This window comes from Zosterops lateralis (assembly GCF_965231275.1).
Source record: "Zosterops lateralis genome assembly, chromosome: 4".
NCBI classification, from domain to species: Eukaryota; Metazoa; Chordata; class Aves; order Passeriformes; family Zosteropidae; genus Zosterops; species Zosterops lateralis.
Genome location: NC_139765.1, coordinates 24,366,736 through 24,384,623, shown reverse-complemented (window position 1 = coordinate 24,384,623; position 17,888 = coordinate 24,366,736). Strand labels below are relative to the sequence as shown.

Here is a 17,888-nt window from a genome sequence, read left to right as displayed (position 1 = left end):
AAGTGCATGTAGAATGTGTGTATTAAAAATAAAACTCCATAATCTAAGGTGGCCTCTTTTTAGTGGCCTGCATAGTTTGGTTTCTTTACTTAAAAGTGGTTCCTGAAGAAGTCCTTGAGACTGTATTTCTTTCAGGATACAGTCTTTGTGATGTTTTGCCTCGCTGCTGACTCCATTATATATTCTTTGTGGACAATATAATCATGTTAGCTCTCAACTGACTGGAGAAATAATTCTGCCAACAGTTGTGTGCCTAAGTTAACAGGAAATGAAATAATCTTTTAAATACAGTTTTGTAGGTCTTCCTGTTGGTGACTTTGATATCCAAAGATATCTCTCATTCTGATTGTTATACTTCTCAAGTTAATGTGGTGCCTCTGCTTCCACCTGCAGTAAACTTCACTTCTCTTGGGTTATTCTTTTAATCTGTGATGACCTGGGGGATATAGTTTCTTTTGGGTATGTCATGGCATTCTCTTCCAGTCTTCTCAGTCGTTTCAAAGATTTGTCCACTTAAGCCACTTTTACCCCAAGATTGCCTTTTGGATGGCTGATCTTAGCTGATGTGATAATTTAACAGAAGGCTGCTCTTAAGTTTAAAATAAAAAAAAATGTCCTGTCTACTCAAAATAGCCCAGCTGCACATAGATGCTGTTTCTGTTAGGTGCTGGAGGTTGCTTAGCAATTCTTAAATCAGTAGGAAATTGCTATTGCCCTGGCAACTTAGTCCTATAATGCAAACAAGGGAAAGCTGTTTAGAGGTGTCCTTTCTTGATTTGGGAATTGCATGTGTTTTGGTATTTTTTCCCCTGTGCATTTCTGATTTTTATTCACTTATTTTAAAATCTCTTTCATGTTTTAATTTTAAGTTAAAATTCCTGTATGTTTTACTCTGGTTATTGAGTTTTCATGTGAGGGAAGGTGATAGTCCTTGGTTCATTTAAATACTGACTGTTAGGATCTTAATTATACCATGAGTATGTGAATATTTCTGAAGTCATGCAGGGGCAATAGCATGCTCTCAGGAGCCAGGAGTTTTTAAGTTATGTTGCTATAAAACACAAACCCACTGTCCAAACAATACAAGCATGAACCATGACGCCTAGGTGGAAACAGATCTCCTCAAGAGAAACAGTAGACATTACTTGTAAATAATAACTAATCTGCATCCATTTCTAACTTCTGAAGGCATTTAAACACTTCAATTTCAATAGACAAGACAGTCAGTTTTGCACAAGGTATAAGAGTAAGAACCACAGCCAAAAAGAATTTTCTGAAAAATATTCCGTTTATCAAATCTGCAAATTACAAAGACTAAACTGCTCTGAAGCTTGTTTTACATTGCAGCTGTTTAAGTGCATCCTCTTGCCATTGCAACACTGTATTGCAGTAAACACACAGGAAACCTGATCAGCTTAGTCATTGGTAGAAACAGTATTCTGCTGTATATTTACCATATGACAAAATTACTTTGAGAAATTTCTCTTAAAGCTGTTCATCCAGGATCACTGAAGGGTAGCTCAAAGCCCAGGAGGTGAGAGAGAAACAAAATAGACACATTCAGTATGGAAGCCTCTCTGACCAACAGTAAACTAGTGAAGAATAAACTGTGAGGGGAAGAAGGGATTAGGATTATTTTCCTGTCAGTTTAGCTCCATTAATCATCCCATCATAAGGGCAGACAAGCACCAATGTTGGCAGAGGGAAGCAACAAAGGCATTCATCCAAAACTGCCCCTTTTGGCAAGAGGCAGTTTAGACCAATTGAGCTATATCATACAACCACATCCTCTGGTTAGACACTAAACTGACACTGCCAACAAAAGGAGCAGTCCAGCCTGCTCATTCCTCACCTCCTGTCAGGCAGCACAGGCTGAACCGGATCAAGGAACTGATCTGTTCAAATTGACCTGTTCATACACATACACACAGACACTACTAGTTTTAATCTGCATCTGTTGTTGATCTGGCTTGCCAGCCAGCCACACAAAAACTTGCTTATCATGAGGGAGAATAAGGCACAAGGAAGTAAAAAAGAAATCAGGATGGCTACTTTTAGTAGTAGTTATCTAAAGATGTTATTAAATGATTTAATCTATCCAACATTTGTGTTGGATATGGGACACATGCACTGTAGTGACACAGCTGTGTGTGTAAATGGCAATGGACTGGGGAACTGATTTTATTGAATACCCAGGAAGGAATGTTTGTTTTTCAGCTAAATAGATTCCCCAGTCAAAGAAGGAGTGTAGCGACAGAAGTGAGCAGCTGGACAGTGGAGGACCTAAAGGTTGCTTAAGCTTATATTGCTGCTGTAAAACATCTGTGGTATCACAGCCACTCTTGTCCCAGAAGCAGTTGGCCGAAAAGTAGAAAAATGCCATGATAAAAACCTTTTGCCTAGTAAGGCAAGAGATACAAATCCTTGAGGGTACTTACTCTGAAACCCTTATAGAGGATAAGGAATACTAGCTCTTAATATTGTCATTAGCTTTTGGGTGACTCACTTAAAGATCCTGGCATGGCGACATTTCTTTATGGGAAAGTTGGTCTAGTCTGGTTGGAAATGACAGGAAAAGAAACGTTGTAAAATTTTAATTAGGTTCTAGATATTAATGTCTGTAACTATCTGATTGATCATTCTACAATGACAGTTATAAAGTGGTATAACTGTCTGGGAAGTCTCAAAACAGACTTACACTGGTTTGCAGAAAAGGTTTCCTCGTCTTTCACAGGACTTCCAAATACTGTAGCATGAATGTTTATAAATCCTCAAAGCATCTTTCAAATCCCTTTCTGCCCTCATCAGATTTTTAATTGAAAACATTTAAATCAAACTCATCCAATTATAGCTTTTATTATAGTCTTGAGGACTGGATGTCTTTTTTCTTTTTTTAATTGTGGCAATGTGTTCCATACCAAAACTTGGCACTGATCTGAAAAAGAGTTCTCTTTCCCTTAGGAAGAGGGTGGATGTTTAGATATACTAATGGTATCAGGTGGTTCTGTCCTTGTGAAGTGCTGGCCCAAGCCCTAGTGATGCTGCGCAGCAAACTGCACCAGTGACCCAACTTAGCTGGAGTGTGAATCACAAGACTGGCTTTTACACTTGGTTTATTGTGTGTATTGCAGTCTTATGCTGGTTTGAAGTTATATGACACAAGGAGAAGACAGGCTTACCAAATGCATTTTAATTGTTCATAATGGTTCATCCTAGTTTTGTTTCATTTGAATTGCAGCCCTACTTGTGCTAACAGAATTGTTGTCCAGAGTGACTGATTTATTTTTTTGTATTTTATGGTGGTGTTCCACTGTACCATGCTGGTTCAACTGTGCCTTGTATGGAGGAATTGATCCAGATGAAAAATTGCATTTCAGCTGAATCAGCTTTCTAATCAGTTCATGGTACAGCTCTACAAGCAGCACTTCCAGCAATTCAGGGCATAGTGGCAGAGCAAGAATGGATGTCAAGCCAAGGTTTGCTTAAGCTGTGTTCCTTTGATGTGGGACAAACACTGACTGACATGCCAACTAGGATTAAGATACCTTGCATCTGTGTCTTTTTCTGTATGAGTTAGGAAATGTGCAGGTCCAGGTGCAATTCTAGATAGTCTGGCTGCTGTGATGAAGTTTCATTGGACAATTTAATGGAGAAACTCTGGTTTATAATTCAATACCAATCATATTGAAATTATAAACCGTGGTGTGCTCAAGGTCACATAATAAAATGGTGTGTGAGCTCGGATCTCTTGCTCCTTGTTGGGCTGTAGCTGGCTCTGCTGGACTGCTTTTACTATGGCTTGATGTGGAATCCTCCCATTTCAAAGTAGCTGAAATCTGATCTTACTCTCCTTATCTCCTCCCTTGACCCAAACCCTAGACTCCTCCCCTGGAATACCTGATAAAACCCTACCACCTTGCCCCTGCGGGCTCTCTCGCTCTCTCTCTCTTCGCCTTCTTCTCCCACCCCGACTCGGGGTGGCGGGAGGAGGAAATAAAACGGACCCTCGTGCTTAACAAAACAGAGACTTGTTTCCTCTGTTTCCCTGCCCGCGCCTGTATCTCCCTGTACCACGATGAACACTGTAGCCACGCGATGCTACAGCTTGATACTGTGCTTTTCCATAAATGAAACAGTTTCACTAGTCTGACTACTGTCAAGATACTGATTAGGGAAATAACACTGTTGTTAAAGTGGTGTTTGAAATGTGATTCTCCTAGTTCATCATGCGGGTTACAAATTGCTCTTGAAAAGAAAATCCAATATGTTAGAAGTTCTTAAAGATATTTGCTATTTACCTAGTTGAAGCAGATCTTTCATATTTGAGACATGTCGATTTTTTTTTTTTTTTTTTTTTTTTTTTTTTTTTTTTTTTTTGGTTTGGTTTGATTTGGTTTGGTTTTTTTTCTGTTTTGAGAAGAGGAGGGAAATCTTCTTTTCTAGGGTAGATTTAGAATTCTGCCACTCCATGTCCATGTGGGGTGAGTGTAAGATATGTCTGTCAACTGTTTGTGATTTCATGCCTGGCTGCACTTGTGCTTCTGCATGATCTGACCACCATGGGGAACTAGGTGAAGTGTAATGTCTCCAGTACATCGCCTTCCATAGAGCAGATTTGCTGTGGCTCCTCTAAGGTGGCAACAGCAGCCCTTACCAGCCAGCCTCTTACCTGGGCAATTACTCTTTTAGCCCCTTTCCACAGGTCTCCCATCCTGCAGGGACAGGGCCTGGGGCCAGCTATATTGGTTGTGTTTTAACTCTTTCCGGCCTTTGCAAAGGTTGTTGTGGTGTACCAAACTCTGTTCTTTTAAGTCTGTGGTTTAATGGTGTGTGTTTTCAAGTTTTCTCTATCCATCATTAAGAGAAGGGCAGCAATTTTTTTTCTTTCCAGATTACCGTAACAATTTGTTTTCAAATAGGTATGATTTCATGTTTGCTTTAGACAGGAAGAATATCAAGGAAGGGGTAGGCAGTTTCTAGACAAATTTTAACTGAAGTAAAAGCGAATACTTCATATGGCAGTAAGGTTTGACTCAGTCTCATTTGTTTTATTTTAACAAGCACCAGCTTCAGTTGGTGGTTTTTGTTGTTTCCTATTTTTTTTTTCTCCACCCTTCTTCTCTTTGCTTCTCTTCAAATCATGACATAGGGTCCTGGGAATGAACATATGACAACATGTATGCAATAACATGTTTTCATTACCAGTGAATTCTTATTGTTGTCTTAAATATGCACTGAAAAAATTTTGAAACAAATATTTGTACCACTTATTTAACTTTATTCTGGATATTACAGAACAAATGGTGCTGCTCAACTGAAGCATGCAAGTGGGGAAAGTGATTATTTGAGTTTCTTTGCCAGCTGTTGATGTGTTGATGTTGTCACACTCATCCAGGTTAATGATGAGTGTTAAGTGGGGAATACTGAATAAAATCTGTATTGTTAAAGTCCTTGTTTCAAGTTTATGCTTTTTCATTGGTTTCTGGAGGATTATCCTGATGGTTTTGACTTTGCTTTACCTGCATCTTTTTGAAGTTGAAGGTTAGCATCTGTGAGTACCTTTTGCCTGCTAAATAATAACAGTGCAGCTGAGTCTTCCAAGTTGGAACTGCAGTATGCTAAGAAGGAGACTTTCGTCCTCATTAATCGAAACCAAACATGATTACCCTTGTATAATGTCTGTTATTGTTTAAATGTTGACACAGTAACCATTTCACTGGAGACTTACAGCTGGTTTATTTCTGTTTAAATTACTGAACAGAAAAGAATTTTAATTTGAACATTGAAGTGGCTTTTGGATACTTATTTAAAGAATTATGGAAATATAATAAAACAATCAAAAATTACTTATTTAGTTAAAACCCTTTATATATTGCACATTTCGGTTACTGTAGCTGAAGTTTAAGACAGGATAGTTTTTTGTTTATGTGGAATATTTTTCTTTTATTCATTTTCACTGATTGTGAGTGGGAAGGACAGAATGGAACAAGAGAATTATTTTTTGACATACAGTTGATTTTTATCTGAAAATCCTCATTTGTTGTACTCAGCTGTCCTTCCAGGTTTATAATGAAGGATTACTTTACCTGACTGGATTTCAAATAAACTGTTGTTAAAACACTATTTTTGATACAAAAGACAGTAGTCAAGAGTTGAGCAAGGTTCCAAATTGATTCACTGGAGTGAATCAATCTGTGTCTTTTCAAGACTGAGGTCCTAAAATACCAAAAATTGAGAATGTTCTCATACTTTCTAAGAAAATTATTATAATCTCTAATTTCATCAGTAGTTTCTGTGGTGATGCTGTTGGAGGTTTATGCAAGTTTTTAAACTGCTGAATTCAGCAAGTTTCATTGGATTTAAGCTGATGATGATCACATAAACTCAGCATGTTTCTCTATAGCATGGAAGACACCATGATGAACTGGACGTACGGCTAAGACCCTCATGTGAGATTTATGGTCTATTTTTCGCTGTTTTGTCTTGCAGGTCGCCATCACGAAAGCCAAAGTGGATTTCTCCGGCTTGGTGTGCCTGCCCCCTTCCGTCATTGCTGGAAATGGGCTGGACGGAGGAGGGGCTGGCGAAAATGACGACGAGCCGGTGCTGGTGTCCCTTTCAGCGGCCCCCAGCCCACAGAGTGAAGCTGTTGCCAATGAGCTGCAGGAGCTCACCTTGCAGCCCGAGCTGACCCTCGGCCTCCATCATGGCCGGAACCCCAACCTCCCCCCACTCAGTGAAAGGAAGAATGGTAAGTGGTACAGTGTGCTCATGTCTCATGTAGTGTGTCCTCACCAAGTGGTGGTGTCGTGGTAAATGTTCTGATAACAGCTCTGCTTTTTATTGCCTCTTACTATGTTTTTTTTTGTAGGGAAAATGAATGATCTAGAGCTCACAAAACGTATTTACACTGTTTGATTGGAACAATTGATATTAGTGGCTGTGGAAGTTCCACCAAATTCCAGTGATAAATGCTTTGTATTATTATCTTAGGTGAATACCAGAAATAGCTTCCCTGTACTTTGTGGTGACTGAGTTGTGCAAAACTGAGACAATCAATCGGAGGAAGTGTTAGCTCACCTTCAGACTGTAGCCACCTATATATTTTTCTTTGTCATCTTGGTCTGCACTTGTCAAGGGTGAGTTGCTTTCTCACTGCAAATGTCCGAAGGGTTCTTTCAGACTTCCTGGAAGGAGAAGCAAGACTTTAATTTTTAACCTAGAGTTAAAAATTAAGTGTCCCCGTAGGCCTTCTGATCCTGGATTGAGAATGGCCTGTGTATGTTTCTCAACTTGCAGGTATCTTATGGGCAACTATATAGTGGGTTACAATATAGTAGCAAAATACAAGGTCACTCACTGACCAGAATTCCTGGCTTTGAAAGGCTGTTGACTGTCTGAAGCTCAGGATCACCAGGCTGCCATGAAAGCCTTTGCATGTTCAGCTTTATTGTGTGAGAGACTGATGTAACCATTTGATAAGCAGTGGCTTCTGTTTGTGAATTCTTTTTGGTGATCTCCCTTCACTCCATCTTTTGGGGTTTATTTTGATAACTCTTGACAATATGATGGTCTTGCTGCAGTCTGAATTCATGCTATCACTTGCAGGGTACTGTGGATTAGAGCATGGTCGAGTCCTGTGTGCCTTAGTGTTAGACATTATGGAGTTGCATGAACACAGCATATGACAAATGCTGGGGAGCTTCAGAGTGGCTTTATAGCCAAAACATAATTCTTATGTTAAAGTGATTGAGAATATGTGCACGGAAGGACAGTAATTTGGATTGAAAGGGTACCTCACTTAACATGGCTGGATCTTTATATCTAGCAAATGACCATGCCTTTCTCTGTATGGTGTATTAGTATTTTGCAATTTGGAAGAATTGATTAACTTAAAACACAAGTGTTGGGTTTTTAGGAGGTTAAAAAGAGTTTCCTCATTCATATACATTATACCATCTTTATGTAATCACAGTAATATTTACAAAAAATGGAGAAGATAGAAATGGTAATAACAGAACAAAAAACTTCTAATCCTTAATGTTTGCAGTCTTCTAAGATAAAATACAAAAGATGGAGATAAAGGTGGTGATGGTAAATAGAAGAAAATTGGAATGTTAGTCAGCACGGTAGACTGTGATCTCAGCACATCTCAACTAGTGATAGGCTTGGGCATTTTATGGTTATGAAAACAAGGAGAGATTTCAAATGTTATTTAATTGACATAGCAGTGAAACTCATAGAGCTGGAACATGGGAAAAGCATATGAGCCTTTGTTTCCAGCACCTGACAGCTGGCCACCTGAAGGTGTAATTTTTCTGGAAAGAGGGTCCTTCCCTTAGCCAATAAGGCATGATCAAGGATCCTAGGAAGAAGCAGTTTATTTCTGATGCTACTGGGAAAAGGATACTAGTGCTGGGAACAGATGAGAGTACCTTTCAGTAAAATGAAACTTGTAGCAGCACTTTGAAAAGTATTGTTATAATCAGAGGAAAGGTTATTCTGGCACAGGAACGAAAGTCTTTACAGGATTCAGTTGTTTGGATGAGTTTAAAAATTGGTATTTTGGGTATATTTAACAGAAATAGATTGTTTTCCTCTATCCGAGTAATGTTATTTTTATGGACTCTGCTTTGAAGCAGCATCATTGTGGGCTGCAAATCTGCTTGACTTGAACAGGTAAAATAGAGTTGTGCTTTAAAAGTACTTGAAAAGGAGCACCTCTGCCCATATCTTTTGCCAAAGAAAATTAGGATATTCCTGGAAATGACTCATTAGGTGGATCTCTTCAGAGCTGATTCTTTATCAGCGCTCAGCACAATAGTGGGAATTTTACTGCTGGAGGGACAGCTTTTCAGGTGAGGCATAAAGTCCGAAGTTCCTGAGCTAGATTATCTGAATATTCCTTATCTTTGGAGGTACACAAGAGGTACACAATGCTCTTTTCTCCTGTGCTGCAGTATTTTGTTAGGTGTTGTTTGTGTGTATATTCATAAAAGTATAATGGGAGTGAAAAGTGCTGTTGAAATATGATTATTTGCAAACTGTCACAACATAAAAGAACACTTGGTTTAGTGGGCCGCTAAGAAATTTAGTGAGGTCTTAAGAAATTTAGCTGATGTATTTTGAATTAATAAATGTCTTCCTTCAAATGGGAACTTCTCAGTTATCTTGGGGTGGAGGTTGCACAGCTGTTGAAAGCTGCTGAGCTTGTTAAAACTCCTTTCTTAAATATGGTATATCTCTGTTGTTGTGTCCTCAGTTTCAAACATTTTAAAAAATTCCGAGATGATATGCCGAGTGAGATGGCAATCTGCTTAAACATTTGAGCAATCCAGGGTGATTGTAGAACATACCTTGTGCAGTGCAACTGCTTCTGTGACAACTTGCCAGATTCAAGATGTGAGGAAGATTTAAGCTGTGGGAGGGGAGGAGATGGTAAATAAGAGACTTGCTGAAAGCTGCCTATCTGTGTCAAAGGGTCTCCTGTTTGCAGTTCTAGACAGGCACTGCTGACTCACAGCTGAAGGTGCTATTAATGCTGAGAGTTTCTAACAGATTAACTTTTCCTGTAGCTTTTGCTGAACAGACTTGACTTAACTGTAGATATCTGTAGAAAATTATTACGTGAGTTTATACCATGTTTGTTGTGACAGACTGTGTTCTGGAACATAAACGATTAGCGGAGTTAAAATAGAAATTTCTTTGGCTTGTGAAGCATCATGGAATTATGTATACCATGGAAAAACTGGGAGTGCAGTCCTGTATATGCATGCTGCCATATGCCCTAGAACAGCAGATTCCTTTTAATTTATTTTTCCTTCTCTTAGAGCTGAAGAGCAGCCAGACACAGTTTCTAGGGGTTTCCTTGTTGGTTTTGGTTTGTTTCAGATCCAGCCTTCTCTTCATATTCTCTCTTATTGCAGCTACACGTTTTCCTGGAAGGGTGGGTACACCTGGACACATGGGTGTAAATACCATTAATAACTTGACTGAACAGCTGCTAAGTTACACAATTGAAGTGCAATAAAAAAATATTAACAACATAGAATTCCAACATGAAGCATTTGAACACAGATAGCTAGGAAACAATTTTTTGTTACTTCAGTGGAAGAAAACTTACATGGGAACGTGTTAGTGAACTATTTTGTCACAATTATTAGGTTCTGTTCAGACGTCAAGCTTAATGGGACGTTTAAGGTGTAGTTATTTAATTTGTGCTTCAGAGTGAGTTTTCTGCCCCAAATTTACATTTCTTCTCCTTTTCTGCCCATGTTCATGAAAGTCTCAACTTTCTTTAACTATGAGAGATTGCCTATGACTGACTCATTTGTTGCCACACAAGCTAGAAAAAGGCCATTATGGAGTTATCTGAAGCTCTTCAGTGTATCTTGATTTTTCTCAGTCTCTTGTACTAAGATGCTAAGATAACTTATCCCAGCCCTAAGGGCAGGGTTAGAGCAGGTCCCTGATGAATTAATGCATTTACAAGGAAAAAAAAAAAGACAAAACCCCCCAGGTGATAAATATACATATCTTAGCTAGTTTAATAATTTCTAAAAAAAGAAAAGTCATCTTCTTTTCTTTTTCTTCTTGTTCTCTGTTGGATTAGGGAGGGAACTTAGTAACTGCAGATGAGAAGGCAGAAGTGCTTAATGCCTTCTTTGCCTCAGTGTTCAGTGGGAAGACAACTTGCCTACAGGACAACTGTCCTCCTGGGTTCGTTGATGGTGTCAGGGAACAGGATGGTTCCCCCATTATCCAAGAGGAGGCAGTCAGAGAACAGCTGAGATGCTTGGATACTCATAAATCTATGGGCTCAGATGGGATCCATCCCAGGATGATGAGGGAGCTGGCAGATGAGCTTGCAAAGCCACTCTCCATCATTTACAATCAGTCATGGCTCACTGGTGAGGTTCCGGAAGATTGGAAACTGGCCAGTGTGACACCCATTCACAAAAAGGGTGGGAACGAGGATCCCAGTAATTACAGACCAGTCAGTACCTGGCAAAATAATGGAACAGTTTATACTGAGTGTCATCACGCAGCCCCTACAGGATGGCCAGGGTCTCAGGCCCAGCCAGCAGGGGTTTAGGAGAGGTAGGTCATGCTTCACCAACCTGATCTCCTTTTATGACCAGGTGACCCAACTGGTGGATGCAGGAAGAGATGTGGATGTTGTCTGTTTGGACTTCAGCAAGGCCTTTGACACTGTCTCCCACAGCACACTCCTGGAAAAGCTGGCAGCCCAGGGCTTGGACAGGAGCACTCTTTACTGGGTTAGGAACTGGCCAGATGGCCGGGCCCAGAGAGTGGTGATGAACAGTGCTGCAACCAGCTGGCAGCCAGTCACCAGTGGTGTTCCTCAGGGGTCTGTGCTGGGGCCACCTCTGTTCAATATTTTCATTGATGACATGGATGAGGCTCTTGAATCTTTCATTAGTAAATTTGCAGACGACACTAAGCTGGGATCATGTGTCGACCTGTTTGGAGGTAGGATGGCTCTGCAGAGAGATTTGGAACAGTTGGATGGATGGACAAAATGAAGTTTATTAAGTCCAACTGTCAGGTCCTGCACTTTGGCCACAATAACCCCCTGCAGCGTTATAGGCTGGGGATGGTGTGGCTGGACAGTGCCCAGGAGGAAAGGGACCTGGAGGTTCTGGTGACACCAGCTGGACATGACCCAGCAGTGTGCCCTGGTGGCCAAGAGGGCCAAGGGCATCCTGGCCTGTATCAGAAATGGTGTGGCCAGCAGGAGTAGGGAGGTCATTCTTCAGTACTCGGCACTGGTGAGGCCACACCTTGAGTGCTGTGTCCAGTTCTGGGCCCTCAGTTTAAGAAGGACGTTGAGATGCTTGAATGCGTCCAGAGAAGGGCAACAAAGGTGGTGAAGGGATTGGAAAACAAGTCCTATGAAGAACGACTGAGGGAGCTGGGGTTGTTTAGCCTGGAGAAAAGGAGACTCAGAGGTGACCTTATCATTCTCTACAACTTCCTGAGGGGCGGTTGTAGACAGCTGGGGGTTGGTCTCTTTCTCCACGTAGAAACTGACAGAAAGAGAGGACACAGTCTTGAGCTGCATCAAGGGAAATACACATTGGATATTAGGAAGTTTTCACAGAGTGATTAAATACTGGAATAGTCTCCCTGGGGAGGTGGTGGAGTCACCATCCCTGGATGTGTTTAAAAGGAAACTGGATGTGGCACTTGATGTCATGATCTAGTTGAGGTGTTAGGGCTGGGTTGGACTCGACAATCTTGAAGATCTCTTCCAACCTACATATTCTGTGATTCTGTGATTCTCCTTAACTTTCATTTGAAATTATGGTAATTGCTCCACTAACTTATTGACCCTCTCTCTTGGCCTGTTTTCCCCAGATGAATTCACAGTTATCTTTGTCCAGGGGTTATGAAAAACGTTGTGTTAGAATCCTCTGACACTCTGATTTCTTCTCACTGTGGGCTTAAGGTGAGGTAACACTCTTTCCAGTGAACTGTTGCATTTTATGATTACTGGTGTGGGCAGAACTTGAACCAGCTTGCAGGTGTTTGGGGTTTACTTGATCCGAGATGCTTGCCTTCTACAAAGTACCATATGTATTGGGGGAAGAGAGTCTAATTGGAATGTGTGGAATTTCAGTGTGACTCAAGTCATATAAAAGGGATGTGCTTTGTACAGCACTAACAGGAGTATCAGAAGGTACTCCTGTTAGTGCTGTACAAAGCATGGGATAAATAGTTGCTATGTAAGCTGTTGGTGATTATACTCAGAAATTGCAGATAATTTCTGTGATCTAGTTGAGGTGTTAGGGAATGGATTGGACTCGATGATCTTGAAGGTCTCTTCCAACCTACATATTCTGTGATTCTATGAGCTGAACTTTTAAAATGGTTCTAAAGAGCTCATTTAGTGCCTGTGTTCTTATGCTCATTTACTATTAAAATATGTGAGTATTAGAGCACCTTATTTTATTTTAAATAATTGTGTAGGTGATTTGCTCCTATAATTCTTTTATTAGGCTATACATTCCTGTCTCCCTCCTCTGCCATCGCATTCCCATTTTGAATTTCCATTACACTAAATATAGTTAGATTCAAATATTTCAAATATAACTTATTATAAGAGGTTTGCAAATGTTATTATGATCTTCTTGTTATTCTGACTTCAAAAACAACAATAATAATGTTTTCTTAAGATCATGTCATAAACTGTCATTTAAAAAAGTAAATTATGTGACTCATGAACCCATTTGAGAAGTTAGGCATGTTTACTTATAAACAAGGGTGGTATTTTTTCCTGAGAAAGGGCTTTAAAGAGATAAAAGTATACTGTAATTGTTTTCTCAGTTTTTGAGGTCTGTTATGGTGGTTGGTGGTGGTGGTTTTTTTGTGGATTTTTTTTTTTCTCTGTGTGTGTGTGTTTGTTTGCCTGTCTGTTCTAGTATATATCTGCCTTCTGGAATAGTGTGACTCAAAGTTACATTTAATTACCAAGTGGTGGTTACTGCCTCATCCAGAACTTAGATGTGAAGAAGATTAAGTTTGTATTGTAGCAAAAAGACCAAGACAGGAAATACATAGCTTTCTCTGATCTGTCCTTCACAGACATTCCAGTGAGGCTTGCTGCTTTCTTTTGTGTGAGAGTAAGGGGAATGGTTGTTAGAACAAAAACAACCAGTCTGTCTTGCATAGATTTGTGTTACGAGACTTTATGTCCCAGGAGACCATAAATTTAGCATGTCTGAAAGTTTCTGATAGAGCTATGAGATCCAGAGCGTAGAAATGACTGGCCTGTTACTGATAGGAACTACCAAACAACTAAGAAGTGGTAATGTCTTTGAAATATTTTAAACGAACTTTTAAATAGTGATGGGGGAATAGTTGACCTGGAAAGAATAATGCCAAAGGCAGCTTTAACATGGTGGCTTTAACAAGTTAGCTCTCAACAAAGTTTTTGTTCCTTCTCAAGTTAACAAGACTAACAAACAGCCTTCTACAATCACTGGCTCATAATATTACTCTCCCTTCTGTTTTTCTTTTCTATTTTCTCTTACTTCAGTTTGCCTTTGAGGTTTCAAGGTTTAGGGTTGCTGGATGAATGAACATTAGACATACAATTTGAGAGCTGTTTAAAAAACATTCCCTTTTCATGAACTTAAACGACTTGCTAAACAAGTCAGGCCCAGATATGGGCAGCTGTTTTGTCTGTGTAAGGACTTCTGTTGCTGGTTTTGCTGTTTTGAGTGTAAAGGGCAGTAATGGGTAAAGGAAGCCTGGCTCTTTAAAAGGAGAATGCTATTCAGCAGGGCTCTCAATCTGTTCTGCCTAAAACAGTGGCTACTTCAGGAAAGAAAGATTGCACTATTTCACAACAGTAAACTGCTGTTAGTCCTTAGCCAGCCGAATCCTAGCTTTGGGACCTTTGCTGCTTCTGTAACATGTGGCTTTCTAGAACTCATTTTTATTTAAATACTATCAGCCACTTCTGTCACTGTAGCTCTGCCCCTGCCATAATCAATACACTGTCACAAAGTATAATGAAGGAATCTCTGTTGGGAGACATCTGGTGGTGTAGTCTTCATCCTCATTGCTGGTCAAATGAGCAGCATCCTGCTTAATGCTTTATATTTCATCTGCCTCTGTGGTCACTGACAGTGCACACGCGCATACTTCAGAGAGGTAAGTTTCCAGTTCCTGGAAACTGTAGGAAAGATTTCCTTTCCACTTGGGTCATACTGCTTCCTCTTATATTTCCATGTATCACAACAAAAACAAGCATACATTCTGCTAAAAATGGATGTTTCCTTTATTTATGATGCATATGAATATTTAGAGTAGGTGGTAAGGTGAGTTATTTCTGTCACGAGTGTGTCTGAATTATCAGGATACAGTGCACCGTTTCAGTTCCTTTTCATAAAGATTGCATAGCAAAAAGAAACATTTTAGACCTGCAATTTTTGCCTACTCTGGCTGCAGATGTAGGACTGCAAAGGTGGCATTTGAGTACTAGAGAAACCCAAATGGGCAGATTCTTGTCCTTTTACAACACACTACTGATGTATGATGAGAACTAAATAAATACTACAATATCATCACTTTAAGGGGTTTTCCTGCATTGTTTAAAGCTGCTAAATGAGTTTTTCCTGCCTCTTTTAAAGCTCCACATGTTTTTGTGTGAGGGAAGATATGCTGCTAAAACCTGTCATGCTCTTCCCTCAGCAGTTGAGTAGTTGTCGGGGAGTTCTTTATCTGAGTGATAGAGAAGTTCTCAAGTTATTTTACATTGGAGGGGTCAGAAAATAGGGCTTGAGCAGTTTTGCACAGCTAGCTTGTGTCTTTATGCATTTTTATGCATACTGTTGTGGCAGGAAAGGGATTCTGACTTGGTAAAAAGGTATTATCTAAATATTTGTCTGTATCTTAGATGTGCACAGCTCCATATATTTTAGGACTTGGTACAAATATATGCATCTATGTACTTAGATGACCTAAAGAGAAACTATGATGAGCCTTGTGGAAAGATGGGGAATAAGGGAAAGGTGCTCTGGAGACAGATGTGTTGGAATTAGTTTATTAGGATAATTAAATTATCTGTTGGGCAAATTACTTGAGGCTCTTTAGAGACCAAGACTGAATTTCCTTTCTGTTGGGAGCTAGAATCATTTAGTGAGGAAAGACTTAATTCTATTTTTATTTTTTACTCAATAAATACTTGACTGTAAAAGTTTTGTCCACTATTCCAAATAATCTGAAATTGATCATGTGGATGTGGGAAACAAGACTGAATTTTTTTGACCCCTAGTCTGGTTAGATGGAGGGTGTGATCCATGGTTGGGAAAAGTCTGAATGACAAAGGGCAGGGGTTTTTTTGTTTTTAAGAAATAGACACTACCATCTATTAGAGTTGCTCAGGTTTAGTGATCAACAAGGAGAGTTGATATGGAGAGTAGTTTAATTCTTGAGAAAAAGGGCTGGCAAGGACTGAAGAAAAGGGACTGATCTGTCAGCAGGATGTATATGACTTTGGCCATGTTGTTTCAAAGCTGAGGATGCCTGCATGTTTATGTTAACACTGGGTCTCCTTGTCCTTGGAACAAAATTGTCTCATCAGCAGAGTCCCTTAGGGGATTGAAAGTCTACCCAAGACGTCAACCTCCTCTTATAAAAGGGAAAAATCTGCCAGTTCTAGTGTCTCTGACCCCTTCCTCCCCCCTCCCTTCAATTTACAGAGCATCAAGGGGCGGGCCTTATTTCCGAGAACTTCACATCTTGCTCTCCCTTGGAGTATTCATTTTTCTCTTAGCAGTAGTTTTATCTTTGGCTGTTCCAACTTGCCTGTAGTGAATAAGCAGAGAACTGTGTATTGAAAGACTTGAGTTTTCTCACTAGGCACAGTTTTCATGATTAAAGGATGAGAATTTCTTGCAAGTTTTGAATGAGATTAAAGTTGAGAAGTCCTCTTGGATTACTTTTTTCTTTAACATATCTATGTCTATATAAAGAGAAGTCTTTAAGGGCTTGTAACTATTGAGAAAAGGATTGACATGACACTGCTGGAACCAGAAATGCAGATGACAACACTCCAATCAGGTACCACTTCAAACATATCCTGTGTTTAATTTTTGCTAGTGAATCATGGTTGCTGAGCTATATAGGAAGTGCCAGGAGGCTGTGTGACTTCAGATAAAGACAAACTAGAAAACTATGGTGATTTCATGTGCAGGTTGCAGATGGGTACTTTTTGAATGCTAAATACTGTTTAATTTAGAGTTTCATCAGAGATAAAATTCTCTCTCTTTTCTTCCCTTCATGCTTTCCAGTGTTAAATTTACATGGCTTATGAAGATTAGAAAATTCCAGTCAAAGCTAAGACTTGCTCTAAAGACTCGTTCCTCCATTTGGCTTTTGACTGATTTATGTGGTTTTACTGTTAATTATTTTCTGATTAAACATATTCTTGATACTTTGGAGAGATTTTAAATCATGTAGTTTGGGAAAAACTCGTTTTTGAAACTTTCCAATATTTGTTTTATATCTTGAAAGTCTGTTTCCTTGAGAATGACAATGTTATTTTGTTTACATAATTAATTTGTAAGTACTGTGGCCTTTTGGTGGTACTGTGCTTCCCCATTAGATATGTACACGGTTGCATTTCTCACATGTGAGCCATGCTAGAATGAGAATTATCTATTAATGGGAGCATGAGATACTTCTGTAGGGCGTTTTTATCTGAGGGTCTAGGACATTACATAGTCATGAAAATAAATACATATATAGATATGAATGGCCTTTTCTCTATGGATGGGAACAGAGACTGTAACCTTGGTAAGATTTGACCACAAGCTTGTAGTAGCCTAGGAGTTTGGGTTTGTGTACTCTTAATCTCTTGGGCAGCATTGTCTGAAAAGCAGCACACCGGTGATGCCAAAACTGTGAAGACAAACTTGTTCCTGAAAGTCAAATGCTTTTTCATTTCCTTAAGTAGTGCATGGGAAAGAGATAAGTAAAACAATAATTTCCACCCCTACCCCCAAAGAACACCCATGAAATTTACATTTCAGGGTTCTTGTAACTGAATTTGTGTATTATTTTCTCAGAAAACTCACATAATAAAGTAACACTTGTTAAAATTAGGAAAACAGTCTTTTAGCATTGCTTTTTCTCAAAACTTTGTGTGGCTGTGTTTCTTGTTTCTTCCAAATTATGGTGACTCCTGAGGCTTTCATTTACTTCTGAGGGTTAGAGTTTCTCCCACTAAGGAGTACTTGCATGGAGCTTTTCCTTAAATCAGCTAACCCTAGTCCTAGATTATGCAGTGGCGTTCTGTAACATTGAGGCAATTTCCTGGCAAGCTTAGCGTACCTAATGAGGGATACAGATTTATT

At 39.5% G+C, this 17,888-nt stretch overlaps 1 protein-coding gene across 7 annotated transcripts in view; it reads left to right on the top strand.

Annotated features, from left to right (window-relative positions):
• Window positions 1-17,888, top strand: part of MRTFA (myocardin related transcription factor A) — a 106,459-nt gene that overhangs the window by 11,407 nt on the left and 77,164 nt on the right. For 3 of the 7 annotated variants that reach the window (XM_083859404.1, XM_083859403.1, XM_083859405.1), the window contains exon 3: window positions 6,490-6,751. Coding sequence is in view for 2 of the 7 variants with exons in the window: in XM_083859400.1 (XP_083715526.1) it covers window positions 6,707-6,751 (45 nt within the window). In the remaining 5 variants the exon portion in view is untranslated. Of the gene's footprint in view, window positions 1-6,489; window positions 6,752-17,888 lie in introns of those variants that run through there. The other 4 variants (XM_083859400.1, XM_083859398.1, XM_083859402.1 and 1 more) reach the window with 3 other exon arrangements.